The sequence below is a fragment of the Apostichopus japonicus genome, chromosome 5, assembly GCF_037975245.1.
Source record: "Apostichopus japonicus isolate 1M-3 chromosome 5, ASM3797524v1, whole genome shotgun sequence".
Taxonomy (NCBI): domain Eukaryota; kingdom Metazoa; phylum Echinodermata; class Holothuroidea; order Aspidochirotida; family Stichopodidae; genus Apostichopus; species Apostichopus japonicus.
Window position 1 is genome coordinate 8,482,058 of NC_092565.1, and position 20,227 is coordinate 8,502,284.

Below are 20,227 nucleotides of genomic sequence, written 5' to 3' on the forward strand. Positions count from 1 at the left end.
CTCTTAGTTCTTCTCATTTATGAACCAAATGGAGTATATGTTTAGGTTTTTGCAAAAACTGGAGAAACCCCTTCCCATGCGACCTATAGGACCCCCACCCCCCCCCCCCCACTGTACTGACTCTGTTAACTTCAAAAAGGAAAAAAGATAGAAAATAAAACAAAATCAAGAACGTGTTATTCTTTTATCTGTAGACTAAGATAAGCATTGTGCAATTACTAGAAAGTTCTTGGGAATTTATTTTGCACAATTTATTAATAGTAGTGATTTTTCTGCTGATGTTATGTTAATTTTATACTCTGCATAACATCATCAAAGAGCTCTGTGTTGTTAGAACCATTGCAATAATTTTCATTTGCAAGTTATTGACCGTTACGCTGAAGATTTATTATGTCGTTTACAGACCAAGTTTTATCATAATTTCGTCACTGCTGATGTGACTTTAGTGGCATAAAGTACCAGGTTCTCAAAAGAAAATTCATTTATCTTTAAAACGGTAATTGTAATTTATTTGATCCCAGATAAAAAAAGTTTTTATTCGTGGGAGGGCGCCAGAGACTTTCAAAGTTATCACATTTTCTGACAACGTGTCCATGCCAAGGCACTGCACTACGCAGAGACCAGGTATAGTGGAACTGAAACTACGTAACTGTAAAATAGCAGCACAAACACCAGGCATGCAGACTAAACAATAACAGCTGACTCGACAATCGAAATTAGTTTTAATTAATCAGTATTCAGTACTGGACAACTAGCGACAGCAGAAGATACGTCCTAAAGATGTAGCTACCGAGACGTATTGTTTTGATAGTTCGTTGTATTCGTAGCGTTGTTTTCTAAGAGTGACATTGCTGCCGTTTATGGATTGCAGTAGGTTTCAAAGCTTCGCTGCTTGACGTTCTGTCCAATAGTATCCTAACGTAGCCAACAGAATTAAGTTAGGATACGAGTGATTCCTAGGCTACACTGCAGACTACTGTACACCATTGTTGTTCAACTTCAAGTTGAAGTAGCTTGATGTTAATTATGATCACTTATGCATTACACCCGATCTTGGTCTTGTAGAGCAGGAGAAGCCGTTAATGCATTAGCACATAGATTATTAGTGATAATGTAGCACTCAATGACATATATATTTCGAAGACCGTTAATGCAAGCAATATTGCAAATATATATACTGCCAGTATAACTTAAGCCTAGGCCAATCAATGGTCAATATTATACCATATCGTACGCTTTAGTCTGCTATTTGTTGCGAAGTCTGCTTGGACTTGTAAATTAGTCTGGCGTAGGCCTACCAAATACTGGACTTGTGGAAGTCAAACGTAGAGGTAGGGTATCCACAAGTTTGTCTACTCTTTGACAACTTTAAGACCAAGTTGAGCTCTGTATCATGTGGACTGTGGTATTGATTTCATCACCAGCGATAGTAAATATTGACACTTCACAATGTTGCCAGCTCCATTTGCAGCCTAAAAGTACATCTTGCATCCCTGCCTTGCAACCATCACTGATTATTATTTAACATAGGTTGGGAAGCACAATTACCGAAGTAGACTACTACTGCTACATTGAACTTAACAGTGGAAGAGATGATGGCTTCCGATGCCTGTTTCAAGTTTGCACTTATTCTGTGTGTTCTGTCAGCTGTCTTCCTTCAAGGTGATGGAGACATTCACAGGATCAGGAAACCAGCTTCCAGCCTTCATCTTAAATCATCTCAACAAATTAATACTCTTGATAAAGAGGATTATGACACAAAAGTATATCCTGGGAACTCTGAGAATTATGATACAGATGAAGATTTAGACCAAACAAAGGACTACATGTGTGCTCTTTTAGCAACATTCCTGGTTGGCTTGACAGGAATTTTGCCACTTGCTCTTCCAATTGACTCAAAGCAAGTTGGTGAAGGATCAGGTAAGCAAAGTATCGGTAATATTCTACAACTATACTGTAACACAAAAGACAGCTCTAGAATGCAGACACAGAACTGTAAGCATTGCTTGAACTTAATTTCAGCAATTTTTCTTCCATTACTCAAATCATTTGCTGTCATTCTAATCCTCAAATTCTGTAAGTGCAGGGATGTTTGGTTAAAAAGAAAGACAAATTGTGTGTTAATTAGCTTCTCAGCTTAGAACTGGGTTGATTTGAATGTAACCTATGAGTGCATTAAACAATGGTTTTTGGACACACTGACTTGTATAGGCTCTTTTTAGTTAACAGTAGGTTCTTTGTGCTGGCACATTAGATGATTTATCCTCCCAACTTAGCTTAGCAAGTGTCCCAATGTGTTTTTCACAAAAACGGAAGACAAAAGATGATCCAAACCGTTATGATCAAAGTAACTTCTTTTGTGTTAGGTTACTATCTGTACATCAGCTAGACTGTTATTTGTGTGTGTCCAATGTTAAGAATGAAAAAATATGGTATGGATCCCCAAATTATAATTTATCCTTTCTAGGCCTAGAACTTCCTTGTTATACTCAACTTGCATCAATACAAAGGACATTGTATGCAATTAAAATCATCCAAGTGAATTACGGAGTCCGGATGCATTCTTCTTGTGAATCTGTTGTCATGGAAATGGCTTGTAGCTTTGTCCAAATTTTGTCAAACTACGAATAATGTGGACGTGCATGTTGGTAACATATTACAACTTTTAGGCTTTATATGTAGAAATTAGAGAATTTATTCAACTGAAACTATAGCTCAAGTCTTGAGTACATCATGGTAGGACCCACCATGTAACATGTTAATTGTGTGTCATCCTTACTGTACACAATAAATTATGATGTACATCAATACATATTGCACATGTACAAACTGATCAATGTTTGTCAGTTCCATTGTAAAAATTAGTATGACCATCAAAGACACAGATTTGATATTTGCAATAAGTTTAGCGTTTAGAACTATATATATTTAGACCAACGGTTAATGATTACCAACCAAGCAGTAAGTGCTGCACAGTAAGACTTAGGTACTCAAAGATCTGTTAATTGTTTATATAGCAACCTATTGTAGCTATTGAAATTATGGTCAAAGAACTATTGTTTTAAAATTAAATACATGTGAATTGTGTCACTAGTAGATTCATTTTTGCCTGTATTGTTAATGAAGTGTTAATGAATGTGCCATCCATCAAAGGGATTGATGTCTGACTGTTATTCAGTTGTGTAGTGTACTAAAGTACACATCCTAGCAGCAAATAAAGATTCCGAGAGCCTTAGTGATAATCTAATTGCTATTGTTCTGGGATTAAATGTTGATACGATGGCACCTTTGACCAAGGGGACCAGATATAATCTCTTATCTCTCCCTGTTCATTCATTGTTCTTAAATACATACTAAATGTCAACTGGTTAAACTTCAGTTATAACAATTATTTGCTGTGTAATGGAAAATTGGGATTTGTTAGAGTACAATAAGGATGGAAAATGTAATATGGTATGCCTGTTGTGAGCCAATTTACTGCTCTACGTGGCAAATATCTTAATTATCAAATCAAAATTTCTTGTCTTAGCATGTGCTTGGACTGTAACTGTGATATATATGTATACAGTTTATTAACATATTGCATTCTACTGTGTGTACTGTACCTGTAAGGGTAATAATGAAGAGATCTTAATCTGCCTCTATAATGTATCATGTTTTTTACAGACCAGTAATGAATCATTAATGGAACCTCTTTCTTTTACTCTCTCTCTCTCTGGGTCGTTTCACATCAGGATTTGTGTCTTTGTGCATCCCAATAGTACCCATGACGTGTTCTGTGAACAGAACAATTCTTGATCAAGTCCTTTTACAAAATTTCTGCAGTGAAAATGTAGCCATAAAGTACTTGATAAAATGGCTTATATGATAACATTAAGAATGCTTTCCTTCTTTCTACTTAGATGGAAACAGAAAGTTAAATTTGTTCCTGAGCTTTGCAGTTGGTGGACTACTTGGTGATGTGTTCTTGCACCTACTACCAGAGGCTTTTGTACACTTTAAACCAGGTACAATAGTGTTACCATGTACTGTACAGCAGTGTTATCTACAATAGTGTTATCATGTATGCACAGGGCTTAACACTAACCTAAAAAATTCCATTGGTAGGGCACTGACCGTCTACACAGCACTAAGTCTTTTAAGGAGCAGTAAAAGTGTCTAATCAGACCATTTCATTTTGGATATATCAGTAAAAATACAACTCATCAGACTGTAAATTGTTATTTTTCCAGAACGAAAAGTTGATTACAGTTTGACAGTTTCATTTTTTAAAGGTCTACGGACGCTTTTGAACAGCATTGTCCTAATCACTCTAATAGGCATTGGAAATCATGACAATAGCTTCAACTCCCATAAAAATCCATTAAAGATTGACCATTTTACCAGTCTTTTCTTCATTCTAGTTTTATTCATGAATAATAAACATTAGCTACTTTTGCACATTGATGACCAGTATAAAGGGAGTGACTATCTAATTTTCTGTTATGTTATTCCCTTTTTCTTACAACATTCATTTCAAGGACACTGAAAACAGGTTTGTGGCCTAAGCCAATCAACATGTCTCAGTCACTGGAATATACTATATTCCTTCAACTTCTTCTCTCCTTTCTCTTCCAGAGGATAAAGCGGCAAGAGTTAGGAACGGAGTGTTTCTGTTGGCTGGACTTTTAGTCTTCTTAATTTTGGAGGTTATATTCGGCGAAGACGACAAACAGATGCAAAATGACGAAACTGTTGCGGTTAGTGTAGTTCTCTGCTTTCATTCACATCTTTATTGTCACTGCTCAGTTTAATCCAACAATATGTTTTACTCTTTTCGCTTCCTCTAAGCACAAGATAGAGGTAATTTTCCAGTGGTGAAAGTATATTCATTGAATACTAGTCACAAGTGTTGAGTGATAGTTGAAGTTGACGGATAGATATGAACCACGGAGTAACATCAGAGGGATCATCAATTACCATTGTCCTCTAACAGATCATTTGAGCTTTCAGGGTCACAAAAGTTGTGGTGTATGATCCTACCTTGTGTCGCCACTTATCGCTAATTGAATGTCACATACATACATGCACTAAGTGTATGAGTGGGTAGTACTGTTGCTACATCATCACAGTAATTCAATACAATACAAGCTGTGCATATATACTATCTGCAGTATGGTTTTATCCTTAGAGAAAGTAGCCTTCTTTGGGGCAAGGAAGACTATTAAACGTGATAAATGCCAACAAAGATATGAAAGCCTAATGTTGTTTATCATTCTTAGGAAGGTTGTAAACTGTCTTGTATTCTGCATATATACAGTAAATGGAGAGTGGTTTCTCCCAACTCAGATTTGTTTGAGAATGCTCAGTCAGGCATTGATAACCTCAGCCAGAGTTTGCATGAGCAGGTTCACTCTAAACAAGCTCTGCATAAATTTTAATTAAAATTATCAAGTCAACATGGTACTGTAGATGATATATGTATCTGATATTAAAAGTTAATGAAGCGTATGGCCTCATTCTGAGGTCTTTGTCGGTTTAATTATTTTGTGCCCTGGATGGATTTTTTTTTTCTCATTATAGAAGTATTAGAACATATTGGCCAACTTGCAATTTAAATTTTCTTTGTGATGCAGACCGCGTGGTTTGTTTTTTGGTTTTGATACCAATGTGTCAGTAACTATTGCGATCCTGCTGGCATGTGTATGTGTGCATATGTAATATGTGTTTGTGTGTGTATGTGTGTGTGTATGTGTGTGTGTTTGGGTGTGCATGTATTTGTTTGTATGTGTGACTGCCAGCTTGTAAACATGGTATCTCAAGAAACAAAAGTTGAGTCAATCTCATGCTTGGTAGATACAGTAGATGCCCCATGGTGTGTAGATGTGCCCTATTGTTTGTGGTTCCCATCTCATGCATATTGATGAGTGAGCTGGGCTTAACATAAAAGTCTTTTAAATGTCAATAATGTCAACAGATATCTCAAATGGTGGAAAAATTAGCTCAAGGGGTCAATAGGTTAGCTCAATTGGGTCTCAGATTGGCAATTTGTGTTGTGATTATACCAGATGACTTGTAGATTGTCAAAATATTTAACAATTTCATGTAGAGCTCTCAGTTTTTAATATCAAATCTGAAAAGGATGTGCATTAGGAATTGGAATAAAAATTCTATTTTTAAGTTACCAGGTGAACTAAATGGTTAAAGCTTTGTAAACATGATAACTGTTTCCTGATACCATTCTTTATAACTTGCTGCATTATAGTCAATAGATAATCTTCATTTTGGTGTGCACAAGTTCATGTATATTACCACGAATGGCTTACTACACTATGAATATGTTCAGGCGTCCTAACAACTTAAAGTTTTCTGATATTTCTGATATCTCTGTGGGTTTAATTTTTGTGTAAATAGTACAATTTGCATAACACATACAAAACGAGAAGGATATGTGATGCTATTAGAAAACAGTATTGTTCTCTTAATATGTTTATAGTTCTTTATTGGATTTCCATTTAAATGCAATGTCATCAGTATTGATACTAATTCAGGCTGATGTTGTAATAATGAAGAGAATTGTAAAGAACGAATCAGAGAGGAGGGAGTAATGCATGTACAATCAGCATGACTTTGTTGGCTATGACAGATTGATTAGTAGTCAGCTGAGTGCTTTTAGAAAGATAATTCAATACTCTAGTGTGTCTCAGACAATGTGAAATATTTTGTTTTGTTGTTTTGTGTGTGAATGAGTCACAGTATACTGGACAGAACAGACTTAATGGGTCTGAGTGCACTGGTCTGAGGAGACTAAATGGGTCTGAATACACTGGTCTGAGGAGACTAAATGGGTCTGAATACACTGGTCTGAGGAGACTAAATGGGTCTGAATACACTGGCTAAAGAGACTAAATAGGTCTGAGTGCACTGGTCTGATGAGACTAAATGTGTCTGAATATACTGATCTGAAAAAAACTAAATGGGTCTGTGAATATACTGGTTTGAAGAGAATGAATGGGTCTGAATACACTGGTCTGAGGAGACTAAATGGGTCTGAATACACTGGTCTGAGGAGACTAAATTGGTTTGAGTGCACTTGTCTGAGGAGACTAAATAGGTCTGAGTGCACTGGTCTGAGGAGACTAAATAGGTCTGAGTGCACTGGTCTGATGAGACTAAATGTGTCTGAATATACTGATCTGAAAAAAACTAAATGGGTCTGTGAATATACTGGTTTGAAGAGAATGAATGGGTCTGAATACACTGGTCTGAGGAGACTAAATGGGTCTGAGTGCACCGGTCTGAAGAGACTAAATGGGTCTGAATACACCGGTCTGAGGAGACTCAATGGGTCTGAGTGCACCAGTCTGAAGAGACTAAATGGGTCTGAATACACAGGTCTGAGGAGACTAAATGGGGTGACTACACTGGTCTGAGGAGACTAAATGGGTCTGAATACACTGGTCTGAGGAGACTAAATTGGTTTGAGTGCACTTGTCTGAGGAGACTAAATAGGTCTAAACACACTGGTCTGAGGAGACTAAATAGGTCTGAACACACTGGTCTGAAGAGACTAAATGGGTCTGAATACACTGGTCTGAGGAGACTAAATGGGTTTGAGTGCACTGGTCTGAGGAGACTAAATGGGTCTGAATACACTGGTCTGAGGAGACTAAATGGGTCTGAATACACTGGTCTGAAGAGACTAAATGGGTCTGAATACACTGGTCTGAAGAAACTAAATAGGTCTGAGTGCACTGGTCTGAAGAGGCTAAATGGGTCTGAATACACTGGTCTGAGGAGACTAAATGTGTCTGAATACACTGGTCTGAAGAATCTAAATGGGTCTGAGTGCACTGGTCTGAAGAGGCTAAATGGGTCTGAATACACTGGTCTGAGGAGACTAAATGTGTCTGAATACACCGGTCTGAAGAAACTAAATGGGTCTGAGTGCACTGGTCTGAAGAGTCTAAATGGGTCTGAATACACTGGTCTGACGAGACTAAATGGGTCTGAGTGCAATACTTAAAGAGAACAGAACTATCCTTGGGTTCAGTAATACTCTATTTCTTGTAGGACAATCCTAACTTCTGGTTATCCAAGTAGTCAATTGTATCCAGGCAGTGGGAGTCAACATGCTGTACCTGTAATACAGTAAGAAACAAGATATATTAGAGTCCTTCCTACTGAGTATGCTACTTTCAAACTGGTATAGAACTGTACTTTGTTTCGCATGCCATTGTTTGAATGTGTGCACACAGTATGTAACAGGAAGTGAAACCTGGTTGACACTGTTTACACAACTTTCTGAGCAATAGAATAGATCTTGCTGAATATGTCTTTCAGGATGATACATGTACTACATAGCTCTACGGGATACATATGGTGAACTCCTAAATTGTACCATTTTTTGATAGCCAGGCAACTGATGTGATATTTCCTTTCATGATTTGAAAAAAAAATGTACATAATGTGTATTTGGGTACCCACCCTAATTTTTGACTTGGAAATTTCTGAGAATGCAAAGAAGTGTTAACTATTTAATATATCTCAACTGTTCCTTATGTGTTAAGGGTATTTGGGGTTTACCTAACTTAAGTTGCTTAGTATTTCACCTGTTTATTCATTGCAAACATTTCCTATTCATTCACAGAGGGACAGGGGTTTGTCTCCACATTCCAATGGCCACTCTGCAGTTAGACACAGGACAACAATGAAGAATGGTCATACGAAAACTGCAAAGAATGACCTAAAGAGAGATGTCAATGCAAATAAGGTGAAAAATAAAGGAGATGGTAAACAAGGGAAATGTGTTGCTGAGAAGAAACAGGTTTGTTCACAAATACTTGTGGTATTGTACTGTACTTGTGGTTTTAAAATGCTATCATTTTGTGCAAAGCCAAGGTTTACTTATGTACAGTATAATGATCAACAATGTCACTTGGAATCATGTGAATGTAACTTTTTACATATCTTGAACCTTGACAGTCTTGCATATATGTTGTCAGTGTTTTTCCTTTTGTTTGCATAGTTTGATTAAATTATAGCATATAGATGTATTTTTCTATTAAATCTATTTTGTAGCCAATCTTTTCAGTTCATTAAAGTTGGAAACTCTTCCAGGGAATTGAGTTTCTACAATAATTGGTAACCTTTAAGAATATTGAAATATTTGTGGTCTCATTTTGTCTTGCAGGTGACAGGGTATTTGAATCTACTTGCCAACTTTATAGACAATTTTACTCATGGTTTAGCTGTAGGAGGCAGCTTCATGGTTAGCTCAAAGGTGAGTGGTGCCACACCATTTATAGTGACATAACAGGATAGTTTTATGAGAATAAACTCTAGACTAGGGACCGCACATGAAAAATATGAGCCATGTTTTAGTGACATTTTGTATCCAGTCCTTAGTATGCAATACTTGGGGATGATGGCGAGATTGGAAATATTATGTGGAAACTATAAAATAATATAAAACTCTACATCCATATTCTTCATCTGTTGGTATATCCTGTGTCAAAGAGCTCCTCTTCCAAAAAAAAAAAATGGCTAATTTGCTAGACTTTGCCATATCAACACAAAAGTGTGCATGAAGTAACCCTTAATAGTTGAATATTTACAGCATTTATGATCTCCTACTTTCACATTAATTGAAATATTCAAAGCAGTTTGAATTCCAGTCCACTTAATGATATTAATGTATGACAGCTGTACGACAGCAGCTGATCACACACACTACAGTATTGAGGAAGTACAGTATATATACCGTATAGTTCTTGAAATTAGGGCATCATCTCAACACAAATAATGGATATTGGTAGACCTACAATTTAGGTACTACAATTTAGGTCCTGACATCCATATGATGTTCACCTTTGTTGGTTAGAATTGTTTATTTTATAAGGAGGATATCGTAAAGATTCTAGGTTCACAGGACCCGCGTGTAAATAACATAGCATATAATAATTTAAATAAATTTTGTATTATCGCATGCACAGAGGTGTGTACTATTCTATTTGGTTTGAAAACTTGTATAAGGACACTAATTCCAGACAGTATATTTTCTGTGTGTGTTGAGAATGAGTTGTGTTGTCTGTTCACTAAATGGATTAAAAATGTACATGGTTTCTAGGTTACTTTGGTGACTGATTACATTTATCATACTATTAGCATACTAAATTGAACTGTTTACATTAGCTGGATGTATAGGTTCTGCTGCAGTGACATCTGATGAGTTAAGTAAACAATGATGTACATCTCTAAATTTACAACAGCCAGCAGTTTGCATTGGGATATTGCATTTTCAGTTGTTATTCAGTTTTCCTGTCACTACTAACACACACTATTTATAATGGTATCAAGATCTGTTCAGCTGCAGTGTTTTCAGTTGTTTTATAATGATCCTTATTTTCATAATCGGTCAGTCAACATTTTAGAGGGGATGCGAGAAAGTTGTTATGAAAATGGCAAGACATTAATGTAGCAGGTAATGCAAAATCACTTCAATCAATCTTACTACAGTGTGTGGAGTTGAGAACTTCTGCCCTAACAAAAATGTGGCATCAAAGTTGTGCTGTAAATAAGCTGCTTGATCATACTGTGCTGGGCTTGTTTGCATGATAAAACATGGACGACAAACTAGAGCATTGCTCCACATTGAGTATTATTGTAAGCTGATGCTGAGATGATGGTATGCGAGATACCCTTTGACATCTGTGATTTGTTACTTGATCACCGAGTCATTTGATATCGTTCTCCCTAAACAACAAGCTAAAAAGTCAAATTGGTTACAAGGTTGATGTACTGTTTAGTGTTACCTTTAAAGCATGTGTAGGCCAGAGATATTTAACATGTAATCTTGAATAGGATGAAAGCTACATGTTGAGGAACATTGGGTGTCTTCCTCAATATATCATCTTTTGTTTATTCCAGGAAATCTGTTCATATCTGACCAGACTTGAAAACGTGCAGTATATCTTACCAACTGTAGATTTTATGTTAAAAGTCTCAGACTGTGTTAATTCCTCAGAGAGGTATAATTTAGTCGCATTAATGACACAGAGCTGGGTGAAGGAAAGTTGTTAAAAATGAAAAGAAGTGTTACATTGCTAGCAAGGTACGACTGGATGTTGTTACCTGTCGGTTTGTGTTCAGTTATGTGTTTACAGTAGGTCTTGTTCATGTGTCCTGTGTGCAGCTGCTACAGCACCAGGTATGTTTACAGTAGGTCTTATTCATGTTTCCTGTGTGCAGCTGCTACAGCACCATGTATGTTTACAGTAGGTCTTGTTCATGGTTCCTGTGTGCATCTGCTACAGCACCATGTATGTTTACAGTAGGTCTTATTCATGGTCCCTGTGTGCATCTGCTACATTACCATGTATGTTTACAGTAGGTCTTGTTCATGGTTCCTGTGTGCATCTGCTACAGCACCAGGTATGTTTACAGTAGGTCTTGTTCATGGTTCCTGTGTGCAGCTGCTACAGCACCAGGTATGTTTACAGTAGGTCTTATTCATGGTTCCTGTGTGCAGCTGCTACAGCACCAGGTATGTTTACAGTAGGTCTTCTTCATGGTCCCTGTGTGCATCTGCTACAACACCATGTATGTTTACAGTAGGTCTTATTCATGGTTCCTGTGTGCAGCTGCTACAGCACCATGTATGTTTACAGTAGGTCTTATTCATGGTTCCTGTGTGCATCTGCTACAGCACCAGGTATGTTTACAGTAGGTCTTGTTCATGGTTCCTGTGTGCAGCTGCTACAGTACCAGGTATGTTTACAGTAGGTCTTATTCATGGTTCCTGTGTGCAGCTGCTACAGCACCAGGTATGTTTACAGTAGGTCTTATTCATGGTCCCTGTGTGCATCTGCTACAACACCATGTATGTTTACAGTAGGTCTTATTCATGGTTCCTGTGTGCATCTGCTATAGCACCATGTATGTTTACAGTAGGTCTTATTCATGGTTCCTGTGTGCATCTGCTACAGCACCATGTATGTTTACAGTAGGTCTTATTCATGGTTCCTGTGTGCATCTGCTACAGCACCATGTATGTTTACAGTAGGTCTTATTCATGGTTCCTGTGTGCATCTGCTACAGTACCAGGTATGTTTACAGTAGGTCTTGTTCATGGTTCCTGTGTGCATCTGCTACAGCACCATGTTCTTGTTCATGTTTCCTGTGTGCATCTGCTACACATGTAGTTGTAGGTCTAGTTATAGGGGTACAATATAGTTTGCTGTTCAGACCCTCCAGCAGTGACTGCTTTGAGAACAATGTATTTCAACCACAAGAACCAGTGTATTTTAGCACATACTACAAACCTTGTGTATTATATTTTATTTCAGGTGGGATGGCACACCACCCTTGCCATTTTACTGCATGAAGCACCACATGAGGTAAGTCATTAAAGTAATTCTTCTGAATTACTCTCCTAAGAATTCCTTCTTAGTCTCTAAATGATGTCTCTCTGGTTACAGTAACAAGCTATCTACCTTTTCAATTATCTGTGACATTTGAAATTTGTATGGGAAGTTCTAATTACACGGATACTACAGCCTGCTAGTTATTATTGTAAGGATCATGCCATGTGATATAGTAATATCCATTAAATAATGCAGTAGTATCCATTAAGTAATATCCATTAAATAATATAGTAATAACCATTAAATAATATAGTAATATCCATTAAATAATATAGTAATATCCATTAAACACTATAGTAGTATCCTTTCAATAAGATAGTAATATCCATTTAATAATATAGTATCCATTAAATAATATAGTAATATCCATTTAAGTAATATAAATAAAATAAAATAGTGCAGTATCCATTAACCAATATTGTAGTACCCATTAAATAATATAGTAATATCCATTAAATAATATAGTAGTATCCTTTAAATAATATAGTAATATCCATTAAGTAATATAAATTAAATAATATAGTAACAGGTGCGTATCCAGGGGGGGGCGTTGGGGGCGCGCGCCCCCCGGGTAAGAAAAAGAGAAGAGAAAAAAAGAGAAGAAAAAAGAGGGGAGAAAAAGAGGAGAAGGAGAGGAAGGAAGGGAAAAGAAAAAGAAGAAAGAGAGAAAAAGGAGAAAAAGAGGGAGTAAAAGCAAAACGCGAAGACACCGGGAAGAGAAAGAGGAACAGTGACATCATTACAGCGCTGAAGGGTAGCCAGTGACGGATCAATGATTTCGTAAAAGTGTGACTCACCTTACCCCTTACACCGACAACTCCATTTTTTGACGTTTCCATTTTCCTCTCTCACTAATGATCTATATATATACTATATATGGTCTATCATAACGCGTGTGTAGAATTGTGCTATGAAACCAACTGTGGCTGGTCTCGAACTCGACCGTGTCGTCGGGGAACATGACGCATTTTGGGATGGGGGCGACCGCCCGCCCCCCCCCCATTCAGCATTTTTTAAATGATATCGCTAAGTAATTTCAAAATAGAAAGTGCTTAGAGGAAACTTACAAGGCCTGGGAAGTGTCATTTCCAGCGATCTGGGAGACATTTTCGGCCAAAATTTTCTTGTACGCTTCGCGCCAACCTATGGTGGCGCTACGCTTAGATAATTTGCCTACAGGCTTCGTCCCTCCCTTGGCAAATTCCTCGCTACGTGCCTGTTCGAATTTGTAACGCAAACAGCAGATACCATCATCATATCAGTGAGCATGAAAATGGCGTTCCAGGATGAAAAGCCTCAAAACTGTCCGACTTGCCATCATGTACCGTACGGTCCGTTAAAATTGCGCAGTATACCGCGGGATGCTAATGTAAACAACGACATGTCTCATGTAGATGTATAAAAAGCATGGAGGTCCAATTATGTAAAAACTCTCTTTTACACTAGTAATGGCGAATTAGGGCCTGCACCCCCGCCGCGCAGTGGCGGAGCGTCCATATGGTCAGGGGGTGGATGCCCCCCCCCTGACGGACTCAAATGGACTGCTGGCGCCTTTTTCAGCTCTTAACCACTTTTTAATTATTCTAGATTATTGACTTTTTTATTGCGCTCTCATCTACTTATTGACATTTGTCACATTTTGTTGGTGTAATTTGGCGATGACACCTTATTCTTCGTTTATCTGCAAATTAGCCAGGCCCGGAAAGGGTCATTTCCTGCGATCTATTGAGTATCTTTACTCAAAAATTTTCTGTACGCTACGCGCCAACCAGTGGTGGCGCTCCGCTTAGATAGTGTCGAAAGCGCCCCTTCAGACCATTCTCGCCACTCCTGACCAATACCCCTAGCTCCGCCATTGCCGCCGCGCCTCCTACGCCTATGTGTGTAGTGTTCGGTTTCGGAAATATCTGCTATTTTTTCATTTCCTTCAACCAAGTTTTACAATAGCCGTTATAACAGGTTTTAATATTTGTACACCAATAAATTAACTGTGTCGAAAATTTCTGACCAACATTCTACATCACACTTCCCTCTACTCGTTTAATTTTGACCGGTCTGTTAGGGGTTGAAGGAAGTTTTTTCTATATTGGTTGTCCATAGATGAAATTTTGTACAAGATTATGGGTATGTTTTGAAGTGAGTTTATTCACGAAAAAAAGAATTTTCAAATTCTGAACAAATATGGGGCTTGAAACCTTAAAAAGTGGGGCTGACGGGTATTGTGGGCCGCGACGTAGAATCACCTACAAAAGCAAAGACCCACAGGAGATGCGATCAGGTCGAACATGATGTGTGCCGGGTTGACAATCTTCAAAAAGGTTATGGATGGGGGAAAAAAAAACTATTAGGAAATACTTGGTTCTCAGGCAAAAAGTGTTCATCTGGTTGGTCATTTCAAGCCCGAGAAGTGCCGTTTCCGGTGATCTGGGGGGTTTCAAAACAAGAAATTTTCTTGTACGCTGCGCGCCAACCGATGGTGGCGCTCCGCTTAGATAGTAATTCGCGCCCCCCGGGTTTGAAAATCCTGGATACACGCCTGAGTAATATCCATTTAACACTATAGTAGTATCCATTTAAGTAATATAGTAATATTACATTTAACAATATAGTATCCATTAAATAATACAGTAATATCCATTTAAGTAATATAGTCATATATAATATATATTAAACAATGTAGTAATATCCATTTAATAGTATAGTAATATCCATTTAAGTAATATAGTCATATATACTAATATATATTAAACAATGTAGTAATATCCATTTAATAGTATAGTAATATAACTGATGACATCTTGAATTCAGTATGGATAATGTAACTTGGCCTTTTTCTTTTGTTCATTTATAAAATTTACAGATTGGTGACTTTGCTATTCTTTTGAGGTCAGGGTTTAGTCGATTGGATGCAGCCAAAGCACAGCTTTCTACCTCTATTGGAGGTCTGGTGGGGTGCTTAGTGGCCCTATTTGCTGAGTCAGCAGACATTACTGGTAACGTAGATTACTGTGGTTTCATGTTAACCTTTTACCAACATACTGGTTTTTAGGTGGTATCTGTATGGCTGTATGTCTGTCTGACCACAATCTTGTTAATTAAGCCTCGGAGTTGATTGTTGATGCATGCTTTATTTGACATCAGTGACGGGACGGACTCGATTCTTCCTTCTAGCAATTCATTCTAGGAACATACATGGCCTGTAATTATATGAATTGTACAACTGAGGCCTGTAATGGTAGGAGTTTTGCATACATGGCCTGTAATATATTAGTTGTACAAACGTAGCCTGTAATTATAGGAGTTGTACAAATGTGGCCTGTAATTATAGGAGTTGTGCATACATGGCCTGTAATAGTAGGAATTGTGCATACGTAGCCTGTAATCATAGGAGTTGTGCATACGTAGCCTGCAATTATAGGAGTTGTAAAAATGTGGCCTGTAAATTGTAGGAGTTGTGCACACATGGCTTGTTATTATATTAGTTGTACAAACATGGCCTGAAATCATAGGAGTTGTACAAATGTGGCCTGTAATTATTGGAGTTTTACAAACGTGGCCTGTAAATATAAGAGTTGTAGAAAAATGAGTATTTACAGTTTAAGACTACCATTGTAATATGTTTGATTGTTCTCTTGTATGGCATGATATCTATTGAAACAATGGCTTTGTGCTTGTTAATCATAATTTTGTATTTGGTCTCTCATAGGAACCAACACAGCATGGATTCTTCCATTTACTTCAGGGGGATTTCTTAACATTGCCCTGGTCTCAATTGTGCCTGATTTGATGAAAGAAACAAATAGCAGGTAAATAAATCATTAAGGTTTTGTATGAAGTGATTGATGATGCAGGGAACAATGTGTACGTGATAATTAGTATGGAGAGAGCTGGAATAGTTGTTGTTGCTACTTTGCAGTGATAATGTGATAGGTATAGAGAAAAAGAGTTTATATCACGACCATGTGGTGGTAAGAGAACAAATTCTTGAAACCACAGTCAAATTTAGGTGAAAATGTTCTAGTTTGTTTCCAAAGTGGAAAACCTTATTACTGGCAGCTTATTACGATCTTATTATCGGTATACATAACCTACATACCGTGGCATTCAATGATCACTGAAATGGTGAACCTGGTGGTGTAAAGTGGAATAAATTGATGTAAGTTTGGGACTGAGATGCATTGTAACCAGCTGCTTTGATAAAGTTACAAGTTACAAGGTAGCAACAGGTATTGGAGTACCACTAATACTGTAAGTAGATACCATTCCTTCATTAGCAAGTTGTATGGGAGTACCACTAATACTGTAAGTAGATATGGCAGTTCCTTCATTTATAGCAAATTTCTTCTATTATGTTTTGTTTCAGAGAGTCCGCAAAGCAGGTTCTATGTGTGTTACTGGGAGTTTCAGTCATGGCTGTGGTGAACTTCATTCCAGATCATTGAAATCAACTGACTGTCATATGCTCTCCTCTTGCCAAGAAGCCTTGCTGCTAAAACCTTGCATCAACCTTCCTTCTTTTGACTTTCTACATTTTTATCCTTTTAGTACTTATTTTTTAAAGTAATCATGTTTAAAGATCCTTGATATCTGTGCATACATTTTTTACTGTTCCTTTTCTTTGTTACAGTGCTAGCTCCATACAAAGGTTATAAATTGTAACTTTGATTGAGTATCAGGAAAGAGACGGATAATTTATGAATTTCTTAAAGAAAAAAAATGGAAAAGAAAAAGCAAGATACTGCAATGGATTAACTTAGAAAAACATGGTTGAAAATAACTTTTTTTTAATAAGAAATCAATATTACCTTTAAGTATTAAAGTATTTTTGATTTCATCGTGTAGTTAGAAGCATTTAGCATTTTAACATTTCAGTGACTTATAAGGGTTAGTATCCATTGTAGTAAGTTCAAACTATTTTGGTAACTGTCCCTACAAGGTGAGTTTGTTTTTGTTGTTGCTTCTGAGCTGTACTTTCTCTGTTGTTGCTTCTGAGCTGTACTTTCTCTGTTGTTGCTTCTGAGCTGTACTTTCTCTGTGGTATAGGTAGAAATGTTCATACTGGTGTTGCTTCTGAGCTGTACTTTCTCTGTGGTATAGGTAGAAATGCTCATACTGGTGTTGCTTCTGAGCTGTACTTTCTCTGTGGTATCCATAGTGGTTCTCACTACTATTGTTGCTTCTGAGTTGTACATTAACTGGTGTTGCTTCTGAGCTGTACTTTCTCTGTGGTATCGATAGTGGTTCTCATACTGTTGTTGTTCCTGTGCTGTACTTTCTCTGTGGTATAGGTAGAAATGCTCATACTGGTGTTGCGACCTAGCTATACTTTCTCTGTGGTATAGGTAGAAATGCTCATACTGGTGTTGCTTGTGAGCTTTACTTTCTCTGTGGTATCAATAGTGGTTCTCATACTGTTGTTGCTACTGAGCTGTACTTTCTCTGTGGTATCCATAGTGGTGCCTCATACTGTTGTTGCTACTGAGCTGTACTTTCTCTGTGGTATAGGTAGTAGTGCACATACTGGTGTGGCTTCTGAGCTGTACTTTCTCTGTGGTATCCATAGTAGTGCTCTTACTGTTGATGCTTCTGAGCTGTACTTTCTCTGTGGTATCCATAGTACAGCTCATACTGTTGTTTGTCTTTCTTGTGATAAACACATCAATATAGTGGGTGGCATAGTTATAGTACCAAGTCAGGTAGCTGTGTCCAATGTGAGAGGGTTCTTAGAGACTGGGTAGTAGCACATACATTCCAAAAGGATGTGAATTGTAACTGCTGCTGTCGGTGGTTGCAAACATCTGTGACTTTCCAAAACATTTTTCTTGGACTTCTCTTAATATATCTGTAGCTTTTGTGAATTTTAAGTGCTTCTTTAAAATGGATGTGCCAGAGGTTGTTGATTTATCCCTAGCAACTGTAACACTTTAGAAAGATAGCACACATGAGCTGTGGATGACCTCTGTCAGTTTAAATCAGTTTTATGTCATTGCTGTTAATTTTATGCAGATTTTTTTTTTTCCTTCTTGAGATTCTGATATTTGCTTCCATGAAGCTTTCTCTATTCACAATCATTGAATGTCTTCTGTGTTGGGTTGAAAGTTGCAAGCTGGTGTGAGTCATTTGTGAGTCATTTTTTAACTAATAGTGATAGGTGTGGTTTGAACCTTGTTATTTGGGTTTAGATGGATGGTGCAAATTGTGATCAGTTCTTCCAAACAGTTGCTAACATACTTAAATGTGTCCACCAGACTTGATGGTCTGTTTATCTGTTCTGTTTAATATACTTTTCAATCATGTTGCTGTCTTAGCTTAATGTATCTGGTGATTCTTCACAGTTATGGTTCTGTGTGTCATTATGGATTATATAATAATGATTCAACTTAACACTACATCATTTTTTCTGGAATCTTTGTGATCAGTTCTTCCAACAGTTACTAATATACTTAAGTGTGTCTTCAAGTGTGTCCACGAGACTTGATGGTCTGTTTATCCGTTCTGTTTAATATACTCTACAATCATGTTGCTGTCTTAGCTTAATGTATCTGGTGATTCTTCACAGTTATGGTTCTGTGTGTCATTATGGATTATATAATAATGATTCAACTTAACACTTCATCATTTTTTCTGGAATCTTTGTGGTATCGTTATTAACGTTACTTAACTGATTTGCACCTGTCTGGGTTCATGTATGTTTGACAGCATACAGATTCTCAAGTCATACATGTACTGTACTTGGATAGTGCAGAGTCAAACTGCTTAATTAAGAAAGACTTTGATTTTTGTTTTTGGGGGTGTGGGGGGGGGGGACAATGAATGCTCTTGCTACAATATCGGGAGCCTGTCAGGAGGTTATATTGCAAACTGACATTCTGCATGTAGATTTCACAAGATGATTAAAGATAAGTTTGGATTACTTTGACAGTTAGATCTTTTACTTATTTTGCCAGTAATTAAGATGGCTTTTCTAAAGTATTACTATGGAGTATTGCACTTGTAACATTATTATTTTTGATTATTATTATGAGAACAATATTTTTTATGTAAACCATATCCACTTGATCCAGTAAAACATTTTGTAATGCAATTATTGAGTTGTTAGCAATGATATAGACAAACAATGTTTTGTCCTATTGCACAAACTTTGAAAACTCAAACTTACTTAAAGCCACCCAAAGATTTTTTTTTTTTTAAATTTATAGTTCTTCATTATGAGGCCACAATTATTTTTGAGGGTAAATCTTAATGAGTACTCTTTGTACAGACATTCTTATTATTATAAGGCAAATGGTGTTCAAGACTTGATTCTTATCATGTTGAAATTATTTATGCTTGTCACAGCATTTACTAATTACAGAGAAATATTCTGAAAGCTAATCTGTAGTCATCCCAGTGATATCTAAAACAAAAGGAATTGTTTAAATGAAGTGTTTTCAACCACCCCATTGTTATTTAAAGCAACTCTGACTTAAGTCACTTGATACTTATTTTGAAGGAAACTCTGTTACAGAGTCCATATATAGTGGTACTAATATTCTTGCCAATCATAGCGTCATTTATTTAAATACTTAAGGTCTTCATTCTCACTATTCACATCAAATTGAAATTATAATAACAGCTGCCATGAAGAATTATATTTTCTAACATTTTTTGCTACATGTCTAAAAGTGCCTTAAAAATAAATGACAGTGTAAAGTATTTTCCATGTTCAGGCTGGTGAGGTTCATTCTGGTCAATAAACTTATCCAGAGATATATTAAACTGTGCTCATTTGTTTATTCTTTGCAGTCCTCAGGTTGGGTGTGTATATGTATTTGTAAATATAT

The 20,227-nt window shown here is 37.0% G+C and overlaps 1 protein-coding gene across 1 annotated transcript; it reads left to right on the forward strand.

Moving 5' to 3' along the window:
- Positions 1–648: 648 nt before the first annotated feature.
- On the forward strand, positions 649–20,162 carry LOC139967529 (zinc transporter ZIP13-like). Its single transcript, XM_071971426.1, has 10 exons — positions 649–1,920; positions 3,903–4,007; positions 4,618–4,739; positions 8,630–8,806; positions 9,173–9,262; positions 12,327–12,377; positions 15,265–15,397; positions 16,111–16,210; positions 16,768–17,447; positions 17,502–20,162. Exons 1-9 carry the CDS (start codon positions 1,593–1,595, stop codon positions 16,844–16,846), a joined length of 1,185 nt encoding a protein of 394 aa, XP_071827527.1. The 5' UTR covers positions 649–1,592; the 3' UTR covers positions 16,847–17,447; positions 17,502–20,162.
- Positions 20,163–20,227: the final 65 nt, after the last annotated feature.

What these genes read in the sequence shown, in the direction of transcription:
- LOC139967529 (XM_071971426.1), top strand. Translation starts at nt 1,593, where the DNA reads ATGATGGCTTCCGATGCCTGTTTCAAGTTTGCACTTATTCTGTGTGTT. An exon ending in TTTTGTACACTTTAAACCAG is followed by an intron (nt 4,008 to 4,617) that starts GTACAATAGTGT and finishes TTTCTCTTCCAG; the next exon opens with AGGATAAAGCGGCAAGAGTT. An exon ending in AAAATGACGAAACTGTTGCG is followed by an intron (nt 4,740 to 8,629) that starts GTTAGTGTAGTT and finishes ATTCATTCACAG; the next exon opens with AGGGACAGGGGTTTGTCTCC.